The sequence below is a fragment of the Parasteatoda tepidariorum genome, chromosome 7 (assembly GCF_982258835.1).
Source record: "Parasteatoda tepidariorum strain Cologne lab strain chromosome 7, Ptep-v5.0, whole genome shotgun sequence".
Lineage (NCBI taxonomy): Eukaryota > Metazoa > Arthropoda > Arachnida > Araneae > Theridiidae > Parasteatoda > Parasteatoda tepidariorum.
In genome coordinates, this window is record NC_141761.1 from 7,276,419 (window position 1) to 7,301,869 (window position 25,451).

The window sequence follows — 25,451 nt, forward strand, 5'->3', positions numbered from 1 at the left end:
ATCCAAAATTTCTTTAACTTTATATACATAAATACTTCTACCATCACCATGTATTGTCATAAACTTAATTTTAGCCTTCCAGTTAAAGAATAAAAATTTCATGATATTTGTTTTGATTCTAAGTTTTACAGTAGCAATAAATTTTTTAATCATGAAGCACTAAATATGGAAAATTAAACAATGTTTAGGATGCAACTGACAAAAATCAATCCTGTCTTAGAAACATTGTTAGATAGTTCTTTCGTTTTATTGCCCGTTTTTCCCCGTAATAATCCAGAGAACCAGCTCTTGTTTCAATACAAGCATAGTATAAACAATCTAACTTTTGAAGCAAATCCATTTATTAATAATTAAGTTCATCTGAAATACTTAGTGGTGAACCTTTTACATCATTATCAATCTGCTTTGAAAGTTCAAGTCTAACTTTCATAATTTCCTTATTTTCTTTCCTTTGAAGTGCAGAATCTTATGCTCTTTTCTTTTTTTCTTCATCTTCTTATTCTTTTAAATCCAGATAAGGACACTATTTTAAGCTTATCCATTTTATAATAATCTAGCAAATGCAGTCGAAATATTCTACTTAAACATAAACGTATAACAAATAGAATTTTGGGAAAACAATTTCCAAAAGTTTCAAAATTATCGTCTTATTATGCTGTTTTTTTATTAATGCTTATACCGACCTGATTTTACAAAAACCTACAATCTTACAATTCCGTATTTGTGGCATTGAAGTTGCGCGGCGGTTATAAAAAATGTCCGAACATGATTTAAATATTTTATTGAAAATAAATAAATAATTAAAGTCTATAAGTACCTCTAACACACATAACAGTAACGCGCGTAGCTTTTCGTTACGTGTGTTACCTTGAATAAAATTAATTATAAAATTTTAACTATTGGCAGTTTTAATTCGAGAATTTTTTCCGTTGCATATCTTGCCTTCTTAATTTATAAAACAAAAAATTTTTAAATTTTCTTTTTTACTAAAGTTTTTACAGAAAAAAATGCAAAATTATGTTACGTGTGTTACTGGGAAATTAGACTATCTTGATTAATCGACTTTCAAACAAGCAAAAAAATTTAGGCCAAATTAAAAAAATACATTAAACAAAGATAAAAGAGTAAAATAGTTATATTTATTACTAAAAACTATTTTATTGCTCTTTAATATTTTAAGAACTCCATTGGAATATAACATAACAAAGAAGAGAACTCCTGTTAAAATTCATAGTGTTCCACCTTTTGTTAGAATTCACATAAATATTTTTTGTAATTCAAAAAACTATCTTAACTATTAAAAAATGTACATCTTCTAGATTCCGAAATTGTGTCATTTCTGATTTTACGATAATTTTGAAAATTTAGTCACTCAGGACCACTTTTCGTGGAATCGCCCCCAAACGTTATGGCATTAAAGGGAGTTATTGTTGTATTGGATATGGTAGTAGCGAGAGTTTACTGTAATGTTAGTTATTATGTTATTTTAAACATTAAAAAATAAATAAATAGTTTTTTAGCAGCGATTACATGCATGATACATTTAGATTTCATTTTCAACTCATTAGAATTATATATTTATATGCATTGCTTATAAAACAATTTTATCTGCAGTTACTTTATTTGAAATGCAATGTTATGATTTATTTTTTTTTATATAATATTTCAATTATAGGAATACTTATAAAATTTGACTTCAGTTTTTAAAGTATTTCTCTAAAAAAAAAAAATCCAATTTAAAATACAGTGAAATACTAAAATATCCAATACAAGAATAACTCTCTCTACAATGATAATGTTTTGAGGTCCAGTCGAGCTCTCATATGAAATAATGTTATTCTCCTCTCGATATATATTGTGATGTTTTCTTAAGCAATAAACCCCTGTAAAACGATTTTTTCCCCAAATTTCAACCTTATTTTCTCCATTTATTAATAGTTTTTAAATAATGTAAAAAAATCTCATTTTATCATCTTTTTCCATTTTTTTTTTTTTTACAAGAAAAGACTCACTGTTGACCACCCCAAGAGTTTCCATTCTTAGAAATGTCTTAAGAAGTCACAGATGTAACATTTCTATCTGCATGAGTCACAAATAACCACAATCATCACATTAACAACTGAAAGAGAATTTTTTCCGTAGAGGATGGATGGACCACCATTCACAAAAATCATTTTTGTACTTTGAACTCAAAGCGTAGTTTGTCGATTGACTTAACAGTCAGAAGAATGAATAAACAAACAAAAATATTGGATTATTTTAAATAAAAACAATTTTCAGGTATGTTTGCAATCTTATTTTATTTCAATTGTTTTTAATATTTAACCATAATTAACCTACCTGCAAAGTAATATATACATATATAGCATCAAAATTTAAAAAAAAATCTTATTGTGTTCCCAAAGTATGTAGGCCTTCGATATAACAATATTATTACTCTATAACAATATCAGGGGTCTGTCCAGACATTTTGTGAAAGGTCCGTTTTACGTGAAATTGTGAAAAAATTACTCAAATTTCTGCAACCAGGGTCCGCTTTTATGAATTTGTGCTAATAGGGTCCGTTACTGCAACAAAAAAACTTTTTCTAGGGGTTTTTAAATGGTAAAGACATACAAGATTATGCTCAACACTGTAAAATTATAATTAAAAAAATAAAATTTTAAAAAATAAACAACACTTGCTGCTTCTAAATTAGAGATGCAACATACAAATATTTGGTATTTAGCCTATACTGCTGAACGCGGAATATTCATTTCAGACGAATAATGGAAGAATCGTCTGCCGAAGACAAAACTTAATTCGTTTACATCCATCTTTCTTGTTTTCTGCCCTGGAAAAGATTTATTCAATAACAAAATAATAATGAAGATAAACAAATTTGTGAAGGGTCCGATTAAAAGAAAAATCATTTAGTGAAGGGTCCGTTTTTAAGTTAAAATATTTTGTGAAGGGTCCGTTTTTATGAAAAGATATTTTGTGAAGGGTCCGTTAACGGACCCAAATTTCTTCTAAACAGACCCCTGAATATATTAATTTGGTCCAAAAAATATTTTTGAAACAAGGTTTTACTGCATAAAAAAAAACATCTGTAAGCATTTCCTATTAATACAAAAACTTACATATTTCCTTTCTTCTTAAGCTTTTCTATTCGCAATAAGGCAGTTTGCTCTCTCACTTCAGCTTTTGCTTTTTCCAAAGCCTCATCTCGCATCTGCCAGCGACGATTCAATTTTTTACTACCACTCTTTATTACATTGTTCGGACTTTCTTCTTCTCTGGACTCCTAAAATCAAAAAACAACATTGGAATTGATTTCAAAAGCAATTACAGAAGAAGTGTCATTCAAATTACAAGTTTTATAGGGGTAATTGCGACACAAAGAGAAAAATCCTGAAAATTTTATAGGAAAAAACTTGTTAACAAGATATTGATTTATATTCTATTCATATTTAGAATAATTTTTTGAACTATGATTTATAATTAAACTACCTACCAATAAAGTACATGGCACTTTTTTATAGTAACCAATTTAAAAAAAAAACTAAGTTCTAATTTCCAGGAGGGATGATACGAAAAACCCGGATTTTTCTTCAATAAACTTAATATCATATATGCAGAAAATTAAATACTTTTAATTATTTCAATTTATTTAAAACAAAAAATAACTTTTTCCATTTTTCACAACAATTAATTTATTAAATAGATATTAATATTGGGAGGATATACATTTTCTAACCAAAAGAAGCTTACAGAATGAAAGTTCTGGGTTTTATTGGGCTTTTCATGTTTTATTGGATATTTTTTTTTCAAAAGAGAGGGCAGGGATAAGTACCTTATTTTAAAAAAGCTTATTTTAATATTAATCAGGGGTCTGTCAGGGTTTTCTGAGAGGTACCTATTTTGTGATAATTTAGACATAATTGGTGAAAAAATTAAAAATTATATTAAAAAATCAACTCAAAAATATGGATTTATTGTTTCTTACGGGGGATGCAAAAATAAAATTTTAAGAAATTTTTACTTACGTTTTTCCTAAAGTTGAATTTGTGAAGGTACCACTAAACGGTAGTAATTTTGGCCTGGACAGACCCTTGTTAATAATTAAGTTTAATTTAATGAATTGACTTAACGTATAGGTAATTAGTACAAATAAATTGGTGCAAAAGTCTTAAAAAAGCTTCTTCTGACATCACGATATAAAATGTTATATGTATTCACACAAATTTGAAATGTATTTTTAACACAGGATTGCATTTTATTTATATTTTAATCTTAAAATATTTTAGGATTTTTTTTGCATGGAAAGCAAGTCAAAGGCAACGACTAATCAATGGCCGTACAGTAAAATTATAACACTGATCAATTTATAATGTATTTCCTCTGCCTGTGTTTATTTCAAATCAAAATCCTTATGAAATAACTTTTACTGTAGTATGATTTATACTCCAATTATTTTGTTTTTTTATACAAAACCTACACATTTTTCTTCATGAATTTTACAAATAATTTTTCTTTTCAGATTGTTGTTACTTTTTTCACTATAGGTTCAATTTTTTAGGCTAGACTACATATATATTTCAAAAGAATAGCTCTTTAATATAAATTAAATTAATTTTAGAAAAACCCACATAGGTTCTTCAGAGTTGGTTTTACCCAGTAAAACCCGCCAGGGTATTTCTGGGTAGGTGAGTTTTTTGCAACCCTGCCTTAAACGTTTATCGGATGCCAACTTAGAGGCACAAATTTGAAAAGTCAGGAAAAAATGTGAAAAATTGTAGGCATATGTGGAATCACAAAACATACTTTACTACAAGAAGAGGCGGACGATGACGAAGAGCAGTGGCTATCTCGTTGGCCGATGCGCGTTCCCAGAAGAGAAATGGTAGCAACAGGTCCTTGTGAGGTCAAATCTTCAGTAATTATTCCCCTACTCAGAAGAGATGTCTCTTTATCTTGAATATAATTATCAAACTGATAGGATTCTTTTGCAGTAGGATAGTAAGAACTGGGAAAAGACGTGTATGAGCCTAAGCGATGGGTAGCGGCAGACAAATTCAAGGGTCCCCCGGTGGATCGTCGTCTCTGATGACTCGAGAAACCTATTGAATAGGGCGTGCTGGCTCTGACAGGTAACCAGGAGTTAGTCGGCTGAGAATTCGACCGCATCGTCCGAGGAGTTTGGTTCACGTCTTCTGCCTCCCAGGAGGGTCCTCTCAGGTTATCGACCACTGCTTGCTGCTTTACTTTCTGCAATGTAGTTTGGCGTGCTTGAATCAATTCTACTGTTTCTTCACAACGTTGTTTAACTACCTGTTGTGAAAAGGAGAACAATCAGACAGCAGTTTGGGGGAAAAAACTGAACTTACATGTCAACAAAAATTCAGATATAGCATAAGTTAAACTATAATGACAATTACCATTTAAAGTAGGGGTGCACAACCTTATTGAGTAAAGGGCCACATGTACAGCAGATTGATAAATGAAGGACTGCATGCCAAAGTATTTAGACAGACATATTGACAGCGATTGTAAGTAGAAATTGTTATATAAACATCATTGTTCTAGGCAATAAAGTATTTTTATCAGCATTAAATCAAATACTTTTAAATGTTTAAAATAAATATTCTAGATATTAAAATAAATGCAAGTTAAATACTTTGATTTAAAGAAAGTTTATAAGGTTAAAAATGATTAAAATTAAAGCAAAACCCCTTTGGCGACCCACATGTGACCCGCAGAGTGTGCACCCCTAATTTAAAGGAATCATAATATTAAATAATATATTAAAGTAAAAAAAATGTTGATTTTTTTTTTTAACCAAATGTTGGAGATCAAGCTTTAGGAGTCCTCAGTTAGTTGTTTCAAAATGCCATTGCAAATTAAAATCTCCATTGGAATTTCTTACTAACAGCCAATCTGAAGATTTAGTATTCTTTTAAAAAATTGGAATTTGGTTTTAAAATTCCCGAATTAAAGTGTGTCACTAGTTTTGTATTCAATTTAACATTAAAAGGAAAATTAATTTGTGAACCACTCATTATTTTAAGTTACTTTTTTAATCTTCTGTACATTGATTTGTTAATTGGATTAAAATAATTTTTAATAAATTAAGGATCCGTGGAATGTCTGAACAAGAAAGCATTAACACATAGCTTACGAAGCATACAAATCTTAAAAACATAAAATCAATAGAAATACTTCCACTATTTGTTATTAGCTTAAATTATATTGTAATATGACTAAAAATACATTTTGTATAAGACTCTTGAAAAGTTTTAAGGTTTGGTACTTCCTTAATTAAACTTAATTTAAAAGGGAAATTTTGAAGAAAACAAAATTGAATATTCACATTGCAAAGGTTTATCTCCTCTTGCCATAATATAAAAAAGCTTTAACCGAACAGGAATTTATTTGAAAGACAAATAAGATGGCAATGAAATTAAATATGTTTGTTTGAATGCTGCTAAATGAGGTCTGCTATTTTATTCTTTACTCCTAATATTTTACAGCAAACTATACATTATTTAAAAAAAAAAGATTGAAGTATCCAACACATAAAATGGTCAGAACGCAGAGCAATTAAAAAATACTCAAATCTTAGAATAATTTTGGTAAAAGTTTGGATTTGAAGTTAATTTTAACTTTATACATATTAAAAGGGATAGCCTGGTTGGTAGGATGTTGGACCCATATCCAAGAGGTTGTGAGTTCGATCCCCACCGGCTAGACTCACAGTGTATTAACTGACTGGTGCACATTAAATCTGTCGGCTGACAAAGTCCTCCAAATTCTCATAACAAATCAATACCTCTGGGGCAGTGGTTCGGAGAAGCACAATAAGAGTAGTGAAACAACCGTAGTTGCTACTTTTCTCGTAGTTGTAGTGTAGTGTGCAATATATAAAACCAGTAGTTTGCAGTGATTCCTGCCAACTACTTTTAACGTCAGTTTAAAAGAAACACAGTTACACTCAATGAAAAAAAAAATCTTTTTCTTTCTGGTTTGTAACATTGTAACATTAATTTTATTGGAAACTTTTATTTAACACAATTTTTCTTCAACAATTTAAAAAGAAAAAACTGGTTCCTTTCAAAGGAAAACAATTTAGGGCACTTAATTCTTATTTTAATAATCAACTAATGTTACAATAATATTTTGAAGAGGTTTTCTGCAGAATTTGTTTTCTTTGTGAAACCTTTATTTGCCCTGCAATGATATTACACGCTTCATGCAGGCTTTCACAATTTCTCAAAAACCTTCATTTTTTTTCTACAATTATTAAAGAAACTTTTTTTAAGTACTTTTTTTTAAAAAACTTTTTCTGATGCAATTAAATGTACTCAATATACAGGCAGTTTTAACTAAATTGTTCAAACTTAAAGAATTTTTCCAGAGCATTTAAAGAAAATTTTCAAATACATTTTACAATACTTTATTTATAAAAACATGTAACAAATAATATTTCCTCATTACTTAAATTAAATTATTAAAATGCTTAATATTATTAAAATGTATTCAATTTTTAAAGCTTAAAATATAGTAAGAATTAGAAAAGTAACAATTTTATTTACAAAAGTAACAAATTTATTTACAGTTTAATCTAGAAAAGTAACAATTTTATTCACAGTTTAATTGGTAATAATTAAAAAAATAACTGTAATTAATCTATAAATAATATGAAGAAAATCTAAAAACTAATCTAATTTTTTTCTAATAAAAGAAAATGTAATTTTTTATTTTTAATTTTAGATAGAGACAGAAAAATTTGCACTTTTTTGATTCACACGTTCTGACAAATGATTGGTGAAAGAAACTATCTCAAATTTCTTTTCAATGTGTAGGGTTTTTATTTATTTATTTTTTTGGTAATTTTAACATCTACTATAAATTTTTCAAGAGAAAGAATTTTTTTTTTTAATAATAAGATTGAAACACGGATTTTTGATGGTATTGAGTGTGTTGAAGAGTGATAACTGAAAAACTAGATTTGGGACATACATGTAATAATATCATATTATAAATTAATTCGATCTAACTGTAGCCAAATAAAAAAGGGGACAAATATATCACAATAATTCTTCAGTTACAAATTGAAATTTTCAACAAAATTATATATATCTATATATAACCTCTAGTATATATACATATAACACAAAGGTCTATGCATTTGAAGGTTAAAGAGATAAATGAATTACCCTGCACTGTTCAAGCAACTTCTCATTTCCCAATTTTGTTGCCAGTTCCAACATTTCAGAGAGAGTGTCTTCAGGAACCCTCAAATGGTTCTCAGAATAATCCTGAAGGCATTGGATTTGCTTCATTATGCCCTCACAGCTTTCAGTCATACCCATGTGAGACACAAATCTCATGGCTTCCAGGGCCCACTCATAAGACTGAAAAATACACAAATCAATTATATGAGTATCAAATCAAAGAATGAAACTAATTCAGAAAAGGACAAAATAAGTAAGCAACATTTAAAATAATAAATCAAAATAGAAAAGCGCTTAAAGCAGTTAAAAATCCAAATTTGTTTTATTTTAATCCATAAGGACGGAAAAACAATTTCAGCAGGAAACACAAATTAGAAAAATTTTGAGATATGTGGTATTAGCAGGACAGCACTTCATCAGGGGACATGACCGCTAACACACTGAGGAGCCTTTCTGTTGTCAGTGGTGAAACCAAAAACTGACTGTACCACTAAGGCCCCATCACGGAAAAAACAAATAAGAAAAAGCAATTAGAAAAATTGAAATGTAAATGCAAAGAAAAATAAATGACAAACAATCACAAAGTCTTAATAATGACTTAAAAGCACACAAACTAAGACAAAAGAAATGCCCAAGAATAAGAAAAATAAAGATAAAGTTACAGTTAGAATAGCCACATCAATATGATAAATTGCAAAATCATTAAGAAAACTTAAGAAATAAATCAAGTGCTGATCCCTTTTTTGAAAATCTTGAAGAAAAAAAAAGCATTCAATGAGTAAAAATTTAAAAGGTAAAAGACAGGAACACAAAATTATAAACGTTAAATTAGTGGGCAGTGTGTCCCTGGATGAAGTGCTGTTTTGCAAACACACATATCTCAAAATTTTTAAATTTTTGGTTTCAGCTAGAATTGTTTTTCTGACCTTATAACTTATATGAGTATCACTCACATGTAGGGTTTATATCTTAAGTGTTATTAAACTCACTACTTCCTATTCACAGGACTGAAACAGAAATAAATCAGGAAAGTTAATTATATCAATGATATTAAAACTTGAGTTCATAAATAGTTTTTCATGAATATTATAGTTATCCCAGAAGCAGAATTTACAGATTCAATGTGCAAACTATCTGTGGGGATCTTAGCTATCGAGAATGTCAACCTTCATCTACGAAAAGAAACCCTAACATAGAATCGAGTTAACATGTCTTTAAACTAGTGAATTGGAATTGCACTTTTGTATAAGTAGACACACAACAGTACTCCCCCACCAGAATTGTATCTGTGATGGAATTCGATGAGCGGATACCACAAGTGGATACATTGCTGCTTTGTGAGAAGCCAGGAGAGCCGTATTGAATTCACGGTCGTCGTTGCTCCCATGTTGCTGTCAGCAGTCAAGTGCACGCAACCCGATGCGTGCAATCGAGATCGAGTGGCAACAGCCCGAGGAGGTGGATAGTGTCGCAGACACGTGTCAACTGTTCACTGTGAACCATCTGTCGAAGAGTAGACGTGTTCAAATCGTAGTGGGCGTTTCTGACAAGGAAGGCTTGTTCACGTCACGTCCGACGGTCACCCATGTGCTGAGGGTAGCTATCGACAATGTCAACCTTCATCTATGAAAAGGTACCCCACTATACAATCGTTCTAACATGTCTTATATAGTAGAAAACCGGAATCGTTTTTTTGTAGTGGTAGATACACTACAGTGTTATTGTGCTCGTTCATTTTTGACGCCATTGCAACAAGAGTGACAACAATTAGAAAATTGGAGGTTTTGTATTCGGATGGATTTTCTGAAGATAAACATTCTATTGTTATTCCGGACATGTACAAGGTGATCGTAGTTATCGACAATGCGGACCTTCTTCTATGCAAAGGTACCCCACCACAGAATCGAGTTAATTTGTTTTATATACTTGTGAATTGGAATTATATATTTGTAGTAGTAGATACACTACACTATCTTTAAAAATTAAATTTATATCAATGCAGTCTGGAAAAGATTTTAATTGCAAAAAGTAAATCAGGCTGAATAAAGCATATACTGGGCACAATATGCAATTATAGAATATAACAAATACACATAAATTTAATGTATTTCATTGCCTAAAAGGAGAAGAAGCAATTTTTATATTAAAGAAATCAGAAAGAAAGAATGAGCTTGATAATGATACCATTAAAGTAAAATCTTTTCACTTTAAAGGAAGAAACTAACAAAATTTTAACTTATACTGTCCTGATTTGTGACTATTAAAAGTTTCTTCAAATTGAAATATGTTACAATACAATCCTAGACAATAAAGAGAAAAATGAACACTAAGAAAATGTCTTTCTTTATAGCAATTTAAAAGAAAATTATTGCTATTTTTAAAAAATAAAGATTTCAGCTTCATATTTAATTCTTTCTACACCCAAGTGCCTGAAAGACCCTACCCTACCAATCAGGGTTGGCTATACTCATGATTTTTTCCCCCAACCCACTGACGGTTCTGCACCTAAATAGTCGTACTTTAGCCTGCAGTCTTCACCTCATAGCAAAACCGGTTACTCCATGTTATTAGATAATGAAATAGTGAATTGGGGAGTAACATTTTACCAATTTTGCCCATTTGCTAAACCGCCAATGAGTTTAACAAAAATAATCAAATTTTTTATAGTGACTAATCAAATCATCTAATGAAATGTATTAACAGCAGATTATGAACTAACAGTATCATTATAAAACGTATTATCAGTATTATTGATATTGCAAAAATAGTTGACATTTCTAACTAAAATGTTGCAAAATTTATTTTTTAATTCTTATAAACTAATCACCGAATAAATAAAATCATGGGGGGGAAAAACTTTCCCAGCTTCAAACTATTTAGCAAAATTAGAACTCTTAAGCAATTTTAAAATAATTAAAAATTTCAATACTTACATCTATTAAATTAAATAAAAGTATATTTAAAACTGTAGTAGTTTTTACGGTAAAAAATGAAAATAGACTTAATCTGTGCACCGTAATTAGAAATAATTGTTTTTTATTTTAAATCTAACTTATAAATTTAATTACAGATTCCAGAAGGTGTTATATTTGAATAAAAATAACCATGACTTTTTTTTAAATATTTATTCAGTGATTAGTTTGTAACAACATATCAATTTTTATCATTTCAGTGAGATTATATTAAGTATTTTAGTAATATTGTTTTTACATAATAAAAAGCAGTAATAATACAATTTAATAGAGTTTCAATAAGTAAAAATAAATAAAATTAATTAAAAAAAAAATCTGATTTAAAAGTATTCTAATTTAACAGGGTGCGTAGCCAAATCTCTCAACAACAAAAAAAGCACCTTTTAGTAATTTTTAAGCACTCAAAAATAACACTATGTTTATTAACAAAAAGCAAAATAATTTTCAAAGTGTCAGGCTAGTTTCTGACAAAAAAATCTCTTCTTGATTATATAGGGTTATTTATAATTCCCTCCGGGGTTTCGAAGCGTTATAGTAAAAAAAAGAAGACGAACATGAAAAAAAGAAACATATGAAATTATTCTGAAACTATTCAAGTTTTACTTACATGCATTACAGGTGTTCTATGTGTGAACCCTTGGTCACACGGCATACATCAATGCGATAGTCCAGTTCCTGCCCGGAGGGAATTATGAATAACCCTGTATTAGCCATTATAAAATGAAAAATAGATTTTACTGTTCGATATCAGAGGGTGGGAAATAAAGCTTGAAACTGAGAGTATCTTGCAAAATGCAGCAGAGTTGCACATGAAAGTACAACAATCTCACAGAGCCCAGCTCAGTAAATGCACATGCAGAGTCCGCAAGTATTTCATTAAACATGTGAAATGGTGGGTGCTTTCATACGATATTGACTGACGGTACGCCGAAATGGATTGTTGTAGAATGAATTATGAAAATGTTGGAGTCAAAAGCAGGCTTTTGCTTAAAACGTGACGAAAATCGACACAGCAAAGAAAAAAATCTCATTTTCGAAAAGGGAAAATTACGTGTTTTTTAAAAACACCCAATGGAAAAAGCACCTTTAAAGGCTTTTAAAAAACGAAAAAAAAGGCACTCTTTAAAAACGCTATGCACCATGTTTAAATAAAAAAAAAATCTGATTTGATTATTTTTAAAACTTATAATGTTTGGTTTCTTTTCCACCAGTCTCAGAAATCGGTCGCAGAGTTGGAAAAAAATATGGAGAAATAAATAAAATGTTACCTTATCCATTAATTGATAACATTTGGCAGTGTCTTCAATCTTTTCCCTTGTACCTTCTAATTTTTCAGAGAATGAACCAAGGTGTTGCTTCAGAGAGAGAGCCAAATCTTGTACATCTCCTCCTCCTTCAGTGGTAGGATTTTCCTCATTGATCTTTGGAAGGTCATGACTACTCACTTCTTCCAGCAGATCATTCCCTTTGTCAATTTGACGCTGAAAAAGGAAGAAAACAAAAATGAGACAACTTGAATCGGGGATTTCTTTCTCACAGTGGAAGAAACTTATGTCATATGTCCCTCTAGATATAAATTTCTTCCAATTCAGGAAACAGATGTCAAAAAATTTTTTAAAAAACAGTTTATGATTACAATTAAACTTCAATAATAGCATAAATTTAAATTCTATTTAATAAGATGATGCCCGGTGGCTGAGCGGTAGCGCTTCGCGTTGTCGTGCCACAGGTCCTTGGTTCGATCCTCTGGCCGGGCAAGGCGGACTCAGCCTTTCATCCCTTCAGTGGGTTGATAAATGAGTACCAAGCATGCTTGGGAACTAAACACTGGGGGTTCAGCATTCGGCTGACCACCTGACCGGAACATCTGCTCCTGCACCCCAGAGCCCAAGGTCAAGAAAAATGAGATGGGCACAGTAGGCTTTGGCCCTCTATGGGCTGTCGTGCTGCTGAGTTTAGTTTATTTAATAAGATGGGTGAATGAATTATGAAACCCCCCCCTTGAAAAAATCAAAACATAAACACATTTAAGTATTTAATCAATAATTAGTAAGGTTATTAGAATAAATTTCCTAATAGACGTTGATTTTAGTGTGCAAACTGAAGTATTAAATTTTATAAAAGATTATGTTTAGGTATATGTATAAAACAAAATTTTTAATATGTAAGCATTTTAATAGGTATGATTGAATTATGCAAGCAAGGCAATCAATGATCCAAATTCAACAATTATAAAATATAACCAATTGGATAAATTACAATTTTACATAATTTCCTTTATAAGTACATAATATTTTTATGCCGAAATTTGCGATTTTTGACTGTAATTGTCTTTACTTTACTAAAAGTTTATATATATATATATACAGTAGAGCGCCGATTATCCGAACCCTTATTATCCGAACTATGTCTGAATTCATTTTTCTTTTAAAGTTTAAAATACTTTTTAACCTATCGACAGTTTTTCTATATTAAGAAGAATAAGTAATATCCCCTACATCTGAAGACTATATTTAATTTACAACCTTTTTAGCAGTTTTCTTGTAGTAGCCGTACATACATGTATTGTGATACAGTTAAACCTACACAACCCTTTACAACTGAAAATTATCTTCCAAGAATGGGAGCTTCATTTTGATAGTCTACAATGGTAGGAATGCAGAAGGAGTTTATGAACAGATAAGTGCTGAAGTTCTATAATTGAGGAATGGGTAGTTGTCACTCATGGTTAATTATTAGTGTTTACAGTGCTTGGAATCTTAAATCTTGTAATAAAATTCTTAACAGAAAAACAAACGAAACTGAAGTTTCTGAACCAGTAGATCTTTCGGATGAAAATGATGAAATTGTTGCTGAAATTTTGAATGAAAATCGGAACTGCACGCAATTCATTAGATATTGCAATGAATTGGCTAGAACGTCAAAAATTATGTTGATCCAGTTCAGTTGATTTATTTAAAAAGAATAAGGGATATATGACTGCTAAAGAAAAAAAACGCATCTTCCTTAAAACGAAATCTTTGCTGAATTTCTTTCACAATGGAAAATAATAAAAAATGTGGTAAAATCAGTAATTGACAAAAAAATTATAAAAAACTGAAATATGTATGATAAAAATAATACAAAATGAAAAAAACTTTTAAAAAAATTAATTTAAAATATTTAAAAATTGAAAAAAAAAAAACTTTTAAACACGCCAGAGCTACTTTAGATAGTATTGCCAGTCCTAAGCCTACAAAAGGTGCGAAGGAAAGTTAGTGCAGAAATAATAATCATTTACACTAGATTTTAAACAACTTTCCAATTATCCGAACCATGTTCGGTCCCGAGCAGTTCGGATAATCGGCGCTCTACTGTATATGTATATGTATATATATATATATATATATATATATATATGTATATATATACACACACACACACAGGGGTCTGTCCAGACATTTTGTGAAAGGTTCGTTTCTGTAAAATTGTGAAAAAATTACTCGTAATTTGTGAATATAAAACAAACGTTAAGTCACATTCTTTCAACCAGGGTCCACTTTTGTGAATTTGTGCAAATAGGGTCCATTATTGCAAAAAACTTTTTCAAGGAGTTAAATGTAAAGACAAACAAGGTTATTCTCAACACAGAAAAATTATAATTAAAAAAATTAAAATTTTAAAAAATAAGCAGAAATTGCAGCTACTAAATTAGCGATGCAACATATAAATATTTGGTATTTAGCCTATACTGCTGAACGCAGAATATTCATTTCGGACTAATAAAGGAAGAAGCGTCTGCTGAAGACAAAATATAGCTCGTTTACATATCTTTCCTGGAAAGGGTTCATTCAATTAACAAAACAATAATGAAGACAAACAAATTTGTGAAGGGTCAGATTAAAAGATAAATTATTTTGTGAAGGGTTCGTTTTTAAGAAAAGATATTTTGTGAAGGGTCCGTTAAAGGACCCAAATTTCTACTAAACAGAACCCTGATATATAATCCAATCCACACAACAAGATAGGCTTGGCACAGTATTTACCATGTGAGGTTTTTACATGTATTTACCATCTTGGGAAAAACCTGTTTTTCCGATGGTTTTTACAAACCCATAAAAATTCTGTACTAAAATAAGAATTTTTTAAAATAATGTCAAACACGGTTAAAATAGTGCCATACTAAGCATTGCAGAACAACATACTATCATTTTAATAACTAATGTTCTAAAACTTTTTGATGGGGTTGAAAATTTCTTCTTATTTCTAATAAAAAATATTTTGTCCTGATTTTCTTCTATTATAGAGCATTATTATGACTCCTATAATACTCAATATAACAGTTATTTCCTGTATATAAATACAGCTATAATAAAGTTATGATAGACAATGATATAATACAATAGTGTAATTTGCAAACATGATTTTAATTTTTAATTAATGGAAATTGGCTCATAGTGAAAATCTAATAAATATATCAGTTTTTTTAAGTTTTATATATTGAGAAGTTTTGCCTCACCTGATTAAGTGAATAATTAGTTTTACAATTGCAATTTAGGTGATAGCTTACATCATATCACTTGTCCAATGGTTTGTTACTTGCTGATATGCATATATATACACTACCGTACAAATATGGAAGAGAGACTTTGACGTTGAAAACTGAAAGTGTTTCTTCTATTATTGTAGGGTAGTGTATACATTACAATACATGTATATAAAGATATAATTATTAATATTTGCCATGACATGGAAATAATAAAGATTCCAACCATTATATCTGAACAAAAAAAAATAAAAATAGGTTAATAGTATTTATCACGTTTTTCCCATTTTTCAAAAGGTTTTTACCAGTACAAGTTTTAATGAAAATATTGGTATTCAGCCAAATTACTATTTTTTTTACATCCCTAGTTAAGAAAGGGATATTCAATTCTTGAAACTTTGGTTACATTTAAAATACAAGCAACCTAAGGAAATTTCGCTTTCAAACGTTTTTCGTTTTGTTAATGGAAATTATTTTGATTTTTTTTTTAACTTGAAACATAAAAAATTCCAAGCCACAATGATTAATTAGGCTTTTTTTATTCAAATAAGATTTGTAGAAAGTGTACGTAAACATTTTAGAATGAAAACAAAATTGCAGAAAATCTGAATTTATTAAGTTGTTTACTAGTGGGAAGAATAAAGATTTTTTTTTTTTTTGAAAAATTGATTTATAATGAGAAAAACAGATAGGAAAATAAATTTAAAAAAACACTTTAAATCTTACTGCAGCTAACTGATATTTTGAAAACATCAAACGTAATTAAGGATCCTAAAGTATATTTTTGATGCTTAAATATTCCCTCTTAAATTTCCAAAACAAAATCAAAATACGAGTAGGAAATAAAAAGTCATTTCTTCTCGTTGCCAACAGCGCTTAGCTGAAATCAAAAGTAGCATATAGTAATTAGTAGTCTACGGCAGTTCTCACTGCAATATTTTCGAACGCGAAAAAAATCGCTGTCTAGGGAGCACACTCCTCAACATTGACATAATAAAAAAATAATCAGGATCTTTATCATGGAAACGATACTTTTCTTACGGAAGATTTTCCTGGGTAGAATATGGTCATTAAGATCTTTAACTATGTTAAAATCGCCAAGTAAAACTAGCAACCCCTTACGTCATATTGAAGGTGCGGCTTTGAACGCCTAAACTTCCGTTTGAGTCATTTAAATATTGCGTGACAAAATAAATAAAAAGCAAACAGTTTTTAATGTTGAGCTGTAATACTTGTTTGGAAAAAAAAATGTAAGTTTATCGATAATTCTGTTAAATATCTTGTGAAAGTATATGGATAGGTGACCGCGTAAAGTTTCGCGCAGATGTGGCTTAAAAAAAAACATCATTGCAGGATATATTGAGCAAATGGCACTTATATCCCTTAATTAATCCGATTATTAAAACTAATAAACAGTGCTTATTCAACACAGAAATATTATACAAAATCTTTCATAAGAAAAAATAAACTATATATATATAAAATCCAGACTAGTGAAAAAATAAATGTATATTTAAATGTTAAATTAAATAAAAAAAATTTATAAAATTTAATAAATGTTATATAGCTTTCCATATAGCACGTTTCATCAGGTATGTGTTCAGAATTCGGATCAAATATCGACGTCTACTAAACGTTTTACTGTAGCTTATTTATGGATGATCCACAATGGCTGAAGTACAGACGTATTACAGATAACCATGGTGGATGTAAAATGGATGAAACACACGGAGGACCGTAGAAGTCTACGAAACAACTATGAAAAAATGTCTCTTAGAATGTTTCTCATAATCGAAAATTAGACATAGCATTGAAGCAAAATGAATAGATTAATGAATTAACACATTAATAAAATACTATTTGCATTGATTTATAACTTATGCATAATACGTTATAGTCAAATTTGGCATCAAATATTTATAATGAGTATTGCACAAAAAATAAAAAGAACAACAAGAAAAGCAATTTCAAAATTAAGAGGGAAAGTTAACGTTAAAAATTGTGCTCGTATTTTTTTTAGGTTCGCATAAACAATATTTATTTTCCACGTAAGTGCAAACAATCTAAAAGCGCGTGTAGGTCATTTTATAGCTGAGTCCAAGTATTTTTTGAGTTTAATGTGATAAATAAGTAATTTACAATTATAATTTATTTGAGAAGCATCATTTGAGCTAATATATTCCATTTCCTTCAGTTATTTTCACGAAATTATATTTGTTAAGTGCCTAACGTCTGTTCTTCATTGTTCATTTATATTCTGTATTTGTCATCAAATAAAGTGTTTTGTGATAACTTTTTGATATTCTGATTCGATGTCTATTAAATTTCGGAACATCTGGCGTTCGCGACAGAACTGTTAATCTGCGCTGTGCAGCAAAAGCTTCTGAACACAATAAAAAAAAATTTTAAGAAATAATTTTTTTTTTTTTTAAGAAATAAAAAAATATCGAAAATTTTGAATCGCACAATTGAGTCATCACTTGTTGAGGCGAATAATGTGCCCTTCTATTGTAAATCTATATTATCCCTCGATCGCTTCTTCAACGTTTTGCTACGAAATTCCGCATGGTTTATAAATAAAAAAAAACAATTTTTTTATTACAATGAGTGAATTTTGAATTTGAGTTATCACTTTTCGACTCGCTTTATATTAGCCAATTTCATCGTAAATCCAAAAATATCGAATACCAAAAATGTCATTTTAACTTTGGCTCGAAAATCAAAACAGACATTTACAATGGACTATTTAACTGTGGATCTGTAAGCAGAAAAATTTGGCAGATTTTGATGAATTTTCAGCGATAAAGAGAAAGCAGCTTATTATTATTAATATTTAAAAGACCTATTATTGAATTTCTATTGATTATTTAGCTTCTTTTAACTAAATTGTATAGTTAAAATAAATATAATTTTGAAATAGCAAATATACATCTAGCTTCTTATGGAACTAGTGCAATTAGACAATCAGAATGTTAATCAAAAAAATAATAAAATTATTTTTATATTGAATGAACCAATGATTACACATTTCATTTTTGAAATTCGCATTTCATGTCCATGTTCGAAGGTAGGCTTAAACAAAACAAAAAAAAAAAACATTTAACAGCTATAAATAGCGTGCTTATAGCTTTGTCTTTGTAGCGTAAATCACGCCAACATAACGTAAAGATACGAAGCATCTAAAATAAACGCGCAGTTACTTCAATTTTTCATAAGAAAGATAACGCGAAAGGGCGAAATCTCCCAAATGAAAACTGATTTTACGCATAACGAACAAGATGATTGTTAGCTGCTTTTATTTATTTATCAGATGATTATTGTATTTTTATTTTCGATAACTAAATAATTTAAAAAAATTGGATGAATTGCGATTGTATAGATTTTTAACTGTAATTATTTAATATTTCTAATAATAAATAATGATTTTCTACACCAAGATTTTGGATTTTTGGTAGTAATTATCAAAACAAGTGGTTTTAATGTCAAAATGATTAAAAATCATGATTGATCGCTTGTATTTTATGTGTTACTTTTATAATTACTTCAAATTTGTAATAGCTAATAATAATTTTTTCACACCAAAAGTTTAGGTTCAAAAACTATGTCAAAAAGTTTCTTTTTTTTTTTTTTTTTGACATGACGACTGAAATAGGTAAAAAACCCTTCAATTGACAAAAACTTGCCAACAATTCCCCAGTCCCACAAAATACAAGATGTAATACGAGAGTGCCAAACCACATCCGTGTGATATTGCGCAGCTAGATCGCTTTACATATGATAAGGAGAGCTTTGAAAGGCGTTCTTTCTTTTGCATATTTAGTTTTATTTCTTCACAGGAATCAGATTTTTTTCCTTTTTTTAATAAAGAATTTTATATGATATTTTTTCTTTTCAGCGCCTTTAGAATTAGTAGGTATACGTTTCGTTTATTATAATCCTCAAATAGCAAGTTGTTTTTAAAGATGTTCTTGGAATTATCTTAATTTAAAATTAATTACGTATTTATTTTAATTAATATCATACCTATTTTTATGAAATTTAAAAATCGTGTATTGATTAATTTAAAAAAAAATAATAATAAAAAACATATTTTCGAATACTTTTAAGAGTAATATTTTTAATTTTTAGTTAATTTTTTATGGTTGTTAAAGACTCTCTTCTTTACATTTGTAGGGCAGTTTTTTTTTTTTTTTCTCCAAAGAATTTTTAGGTCATCCTACTGAATATTCCGAGTTTAAAAACATAATCCAATCATTAAAAGTATAAAATTTCACATCTAAAGCTGACTATTTAAAACCAAAAGCACTCCTTCATGAAATATAAAACGTTTGCAAAACAAGGAATTGTTTAAAAGTTTCCCGTTGTTTCGTTTTTGTAAACAATTGGGAGCAAAGTAAACAATTGTTAGTCCTTCGCTGCGGCCAAGTTCCTAAAGCGAGGTGAGAGAAAGAAAGAAAACTTTTTTTTTTTAGAAAAAAAAGAAAGAAAGGTGTCGGGGGGGGGAGTCTATGTCTCCTAACCATGTATGGCCAGAGAGTTGGGTGCCTGCAGGGGAGACAATTGGGCCAAGGCAGGGTCAAGCCACTACATGTTGTTCTCTGGACGATCTCCCAGTCTTTACAAAAGGTGAGAGAAGAGCATTTAAAAAAAAAAAAAAAAAAAGAAAAGAAAGAAAGTAAGAAAAGGGTTTTCTAATCTATTTTATCCTTTATTAACAATATCTTGAACTTGTTTATACACTGGGTGCTGACTATTTATTTATTTTTTAACCTGCGGAAGAAATGTTGCTCTGCTTTTAAAGGCTGTCAACCTTTATATATATATATATATATATATATATATATATATATATATATATATATATATATATATATATATATATATATATATATATATATATATATATATATATACAGGGGTAATTGTGAGCCAAAGTCAAAATTCCGGAAAATTTCTTGAGTTAAAAAAAAAAAAGGCTTAAATTGAAAAACATTTAAACAAGGTTTTTTTTCCTTTTTCTCAATATTCCTTAGTTTACTTAAAATATATTTAAAATTTTACACATACCAATACCATTTACACATACCTACGATGACCTGGAGAAGTAATTAAAATTTACAAATATGTCTTTCTTTCTTGAGTTTATGATTATAACAACTATTTACTGATATAAAAGTGAATATTAATCATGAATATAAGCTTATAAAGTATCTCTCCGGCTCTCCCTGACAAACAAATAAAATAAACTGTGTTTTTAAGTTCCACCTTTGAAAATTTGATTTCCGGAAACTTCTGTGATCAATGATTTTTTGAAAAGCCTGAACCTTCGTTCTCCGGAAACTTCCGGATCACTGTTAGCAAAAATTCCGGAAATCCGGATTTTTTCCGGAGCACAATCAGCCCTGTATATATATATATATATATATATATATATATATATATATATATATATATATATATATATATATATATATATATATATATATATATATACATACATATATACATACATACATACATATATATATATCAGGGTTGGCAAGATTTTGCCACAGGTGGAAAAAACCATGGTAAAAACCGGTAAAAACCGTCCTGGCAAAAACCTGTTTTTGCCAGGCCGGTGGCAAAAACTCTTATTTTTCAAGATGAGAGGACAAAAACACATTTTTGATACAAAATTATTCCTAAAATTGAAATATATACTATAAACATATATAATTAAAAAAATTATTATTCCATAATTAAATTATAATGTATTATATTAATATATCATTTTAGAGATCTCTTCTTTCGATTTAGATCTCTTCTTTCGAGTGAAATGAACTTATTTTAAATTAATATAACTATAATTTAAAGCATAAAATATCTATCAACACGTGTAATTAATTAAAATATACAAGTATCAATGCAATTTTTTAAATTTGCGAAAATTCAATACTTTATTCATCATCACAGTAAAATTTGTGCTGTCTCAGCATAGCATAACAGAACACTAGTTTTGAAACATTATTTACAGTTAACCTATTCCGAATTTTAGAATGTACAAATGAAAAATTCGAAAACACTCTTTCAATGGCAGCACTACTAGAAGGACATGAGTGTAAATGAGACATTAATTCACAAAATTCTCTGGAAATTTCACAAGAATTTTGCGCACTCCGCCACCATTTACTAGCATCAATTGTGGCTATAACTTGATCTGAGAATAATGTTTTGGGAAATGGTTTTTCTTGTAATTCAAAATTCAAGGCATATGAAACAAATGATGGATTTATTCCTGCAAGAAATTCTCTGGCCTTCTCTTTCTGTACATTGCTGAGAAGCTGCCCTTTATATTTTGGGTGTAATAAATAAGCAAGAAGGTGCCAAGGTAAAATTGATTGCACAAATCTTTTTTTTACTTGTGTTTTATAAGGCTGTAAATTGTCATCTTCTAACAATTTACACCATATATGGCAAGCATCTGCTATTGTTGTTGAATTGGTCTGTAGAATGTTCAAGGCTTTTGAAACTGGTTCTAGTTGTTTTATAAGATCTTTTACTTGTTGCAAAAGATTGAAATCACGTATGCGAGCAACAATGTTTTGATCCATCTCTTTCAGATGATCATTTGTGACTTTTATGTAAGAGTTATGATTACGCTCATACGTTTGCAGGCATGCTAACTGGCTATTCCACCTGGTGCTTCCAGGTAACTGAGGTAGAATACTATCACTGCATTCTTTTAGCCAGGCTGAAGGAGCATGGTGATTGCGAAAATATTTGCTAATATCCACAACATGTTTGATAATACTAGTAGGTGTAATATCTTCACCAAGGAGATTTAGCCAATGAGCTCCACAACCATATGAAACCAAGCATAAATTTTCATCATGGTATTTTTTTTCCAATTCGCTTCTCATTTTTTCCATATTTTTGGCATTGTCGGTCACAATGCTCTTAATTGAACAGTTATACTTCCTTTTTACAGTTTGAATAGTGTCACTACATTTAGCCAGCAAGTATTCTGCTGTCTTTTTGTGGGCTCCTGCATTTTCTACATCAACAATGTATGCTTTTCCATCAACTTGAACACATGATGCAGTTATAGGTTCGTTGTGTATGTTACTCCACCCATCAACAATAAGGGTTCCTTCTTTACCTTTTAAACTTTCATCTACTAAATTTTCTAGTTCACAGTGAACGGAATCTAGAAGGGCACCTGATAAATCTTTACGTGAAGGCAATTTATAACTTGGTTTCAAGATACGAATTAAATCATGAAATGCACGACTTTCAACAACATTAAATGATATTCCACATGCATAAAAAAATTTTGCAACAGTTAGATCAATTTTCTTTTTCTCATTTTCTGAAGTTTTTGAAACAAACTTATCTATATTACCTTCTAACAGTCTGGGTTTTTTTAAAAGGGGTGATGGCTCAACATCTTCAATTTCTAAATCAATGCACCTCTTGTTCTGATTTGAATCCATTTCTGTTGGCATTAGAGATGAAGAATTAATATCTGAAGACTCATTTGTAAGTTTTTTCATACAAATTGTAACATGCTTCTTCATTCTCTCAGCTTTATTACTTTGAATTCTATCACAATTTTTGCATTTTGCAACTATTTTTCCATCAACACTTAATCTATGGAAGTATTCCCAAACTGGATCTTGTCTCCTTCCACCTTTATCCATTATTTCATACAACTATCTGAAAAATCACTTGCTGTAGAATGTTGAAAAATCAACTATCTGAAAAATCCTTTGGTTTTGCAAAAGGCTATTTGCAAAAACGAAATGGTAGAAAAAAAGGAAGTTGTTTAACAGATTTCCTAGAACTCACTTGTGCTCTTCAGTCATTGAAGGAAAAGCTTGCTTCCCTGATTGGTTACCTGTTATTGGTGCCAGACACTTGGTGCCAGACATTTAGTGCCAGACACAGATAGGATAAGATGAGTATAACTAATATTATCCACCTTTTTTGTGTGAAGTCAGGAGGAACTAGTTTGTGAGTGAAAAGGATTAAGAGAATTTGACTTGTGTGGTTTTGTTTGCATTTTGAAGTAATATTGAGAAATGAGCTGATTATCAAAATCTTATCTAATAAAACATCCATCTTAGCTTTCTTATGACTCTCTTTAAATATAGTGTAAGAGTGATATAATGTAAAATAATACATACCAAAAGTTATTATGAAGAAGTAAAAAAAAAATAAAATTTGTAAAAAAACATTTATTTAAGAATTCTTAGATGAACAGAGGTCAAAAACTTTCTATCTTTTAAAAATTATTACCCTTATATTAATTATTAATGTATTTTAAAAATAATTTTCTCATGTAATGTATCTAAATTATTATTGCTTCTGATTAATTTAAATTTGTTTAAAGTATTTTGTAATAATATTTAATCAACAATTTAAATAATTTGGTTTTTGCCAGTTTTTTCCAGTTTTTGCCGGTTTTTACCAGTTTTTGCCGGTTTTTACCAGGTTTTTGCCACTGTCCTGGCAAAAACCCCTTTTTGCCGGCAAAAACTCCAACCCTGATATATATATATATTACATAGTTACGCTTAGAAAGTATTAACATTATAAAGTAGTGTATTGGTGTTCATATTAGGTTATTATAATAAGTTGGTGTTTATTGAAAAAGATACGGGAACATGGAGAAATAATAGAATATTATTAAGGTAAGGCCCAAAAGTGAGTGCTGGTGGATAGATGTAGAAGAGTCAATTGACCTTGGAAAGAGGGTTATCTTTCTGGACACTATATTTAAATATTAATACGTCTTAGTAAGGCGGGACTAATTCATTTCCCAAACTGCTAAAGACACATCATCACATTTTCAGATCAATATTATTACTTTCTTTGTGGGAAATGACTGCACGTTAGATATAAGCTCTATTTATGGATTATAATTAATATATAATTGTTTTAACATTACATATATATACAAAAAAAATAAGTAAAAATTCCGTTAATAACTTTTTTTTTATGTGATTAATCAATGTAATGAAACTTCTCGTTTATTGTATTTGTTAAGTAATACAGTTGGCTATTATTAATGACAACCGGCTATTCTGACTGATAATCATCCATTGTTATTAATCGGCGAATATTAATGTTAACCGACCGATTAAATGCATTTAACATAGAATTCTGTGTTGAAATGAAATATTTATTCGTCATTAAAACAACAAAACTGGATCCAATGTTTTATTTTTAATCGCAGTGCTTTAAGAACTCGTTTTAATAGTATTTCAGTTCCGCTCCTATGACTTATAATATTCCCGATGGATTAGTGGGTGAAAAATGACTTCTTTTTCTTTTTTAAATATATATATATTTTTTTGACAGATAAACGAATTTACAGTTATTGAAGTGGATTGAATTGTTTTTTGCTTCTGCAAGCCTCCACAGCCAATTCTTTTTTACCCTCATCAGTAATTATGCAAAGAAAAAAAACTGATACAGAGTAAACTAAAAGAAAAGTCAGGATTAGGGAAACTTCATGGTGAGCTCACTTTTTCTACATTTAAAATGACTAATGCGTTAGTAACAGAATGGACAATCATTTTTTTTTTTTTTTTTTAATCTTAATACATTCAACTATAAAAATGCATTATAGTTTTTCAAAGTAATTAATTGAACACAGATGATAGCATCGACATGATGGTTTGATTCATTAGACAGCGAAAAATATAAACAAATAATACTCTGTTCATTTAAACATACTGCTTTACTTCCAGT

At 29.4% G+C, this 25,451-nt stretch overlaps 1 protein-coding gene across 3 annotated transcripts in view; it reads right to left on the reverse strand.

The window, feature by feature from the left end:
* Window positions 1-25,451, reverse strand: part of LOC107444770 (puratrophin-1) — a 286,553-nt gene that overhangs the window by 43,304 nt on the left and 217,798 nt on the right. For all 3 annotated transcript variants that reach the window (XM_071182931.2, XM_071182930.2, XM_087167220.1), the window contains exons 12-15: window positions 12,457-12,669; window positions 8,199-8,396; window positions 4,807-5,313; window positions 3,123-3,286 (exon numbers count right to left, since the gene is read on the reverse strand). In XM_071182931.2, the coding sequence (XP_071039032.2) occupies window positions 3,123-3,286; window positions 4,807-5,313; window positions 8,199-8,396; window positions 12,457-12,669 (1,082 nt within the window). The remainder of the gene's footprint in view (window positions 1-3,122; window positions 3,287-4,806; window positions 5,314-8,198; window positions 8,397-12,456; window positions 12,670-25,451) is intronic.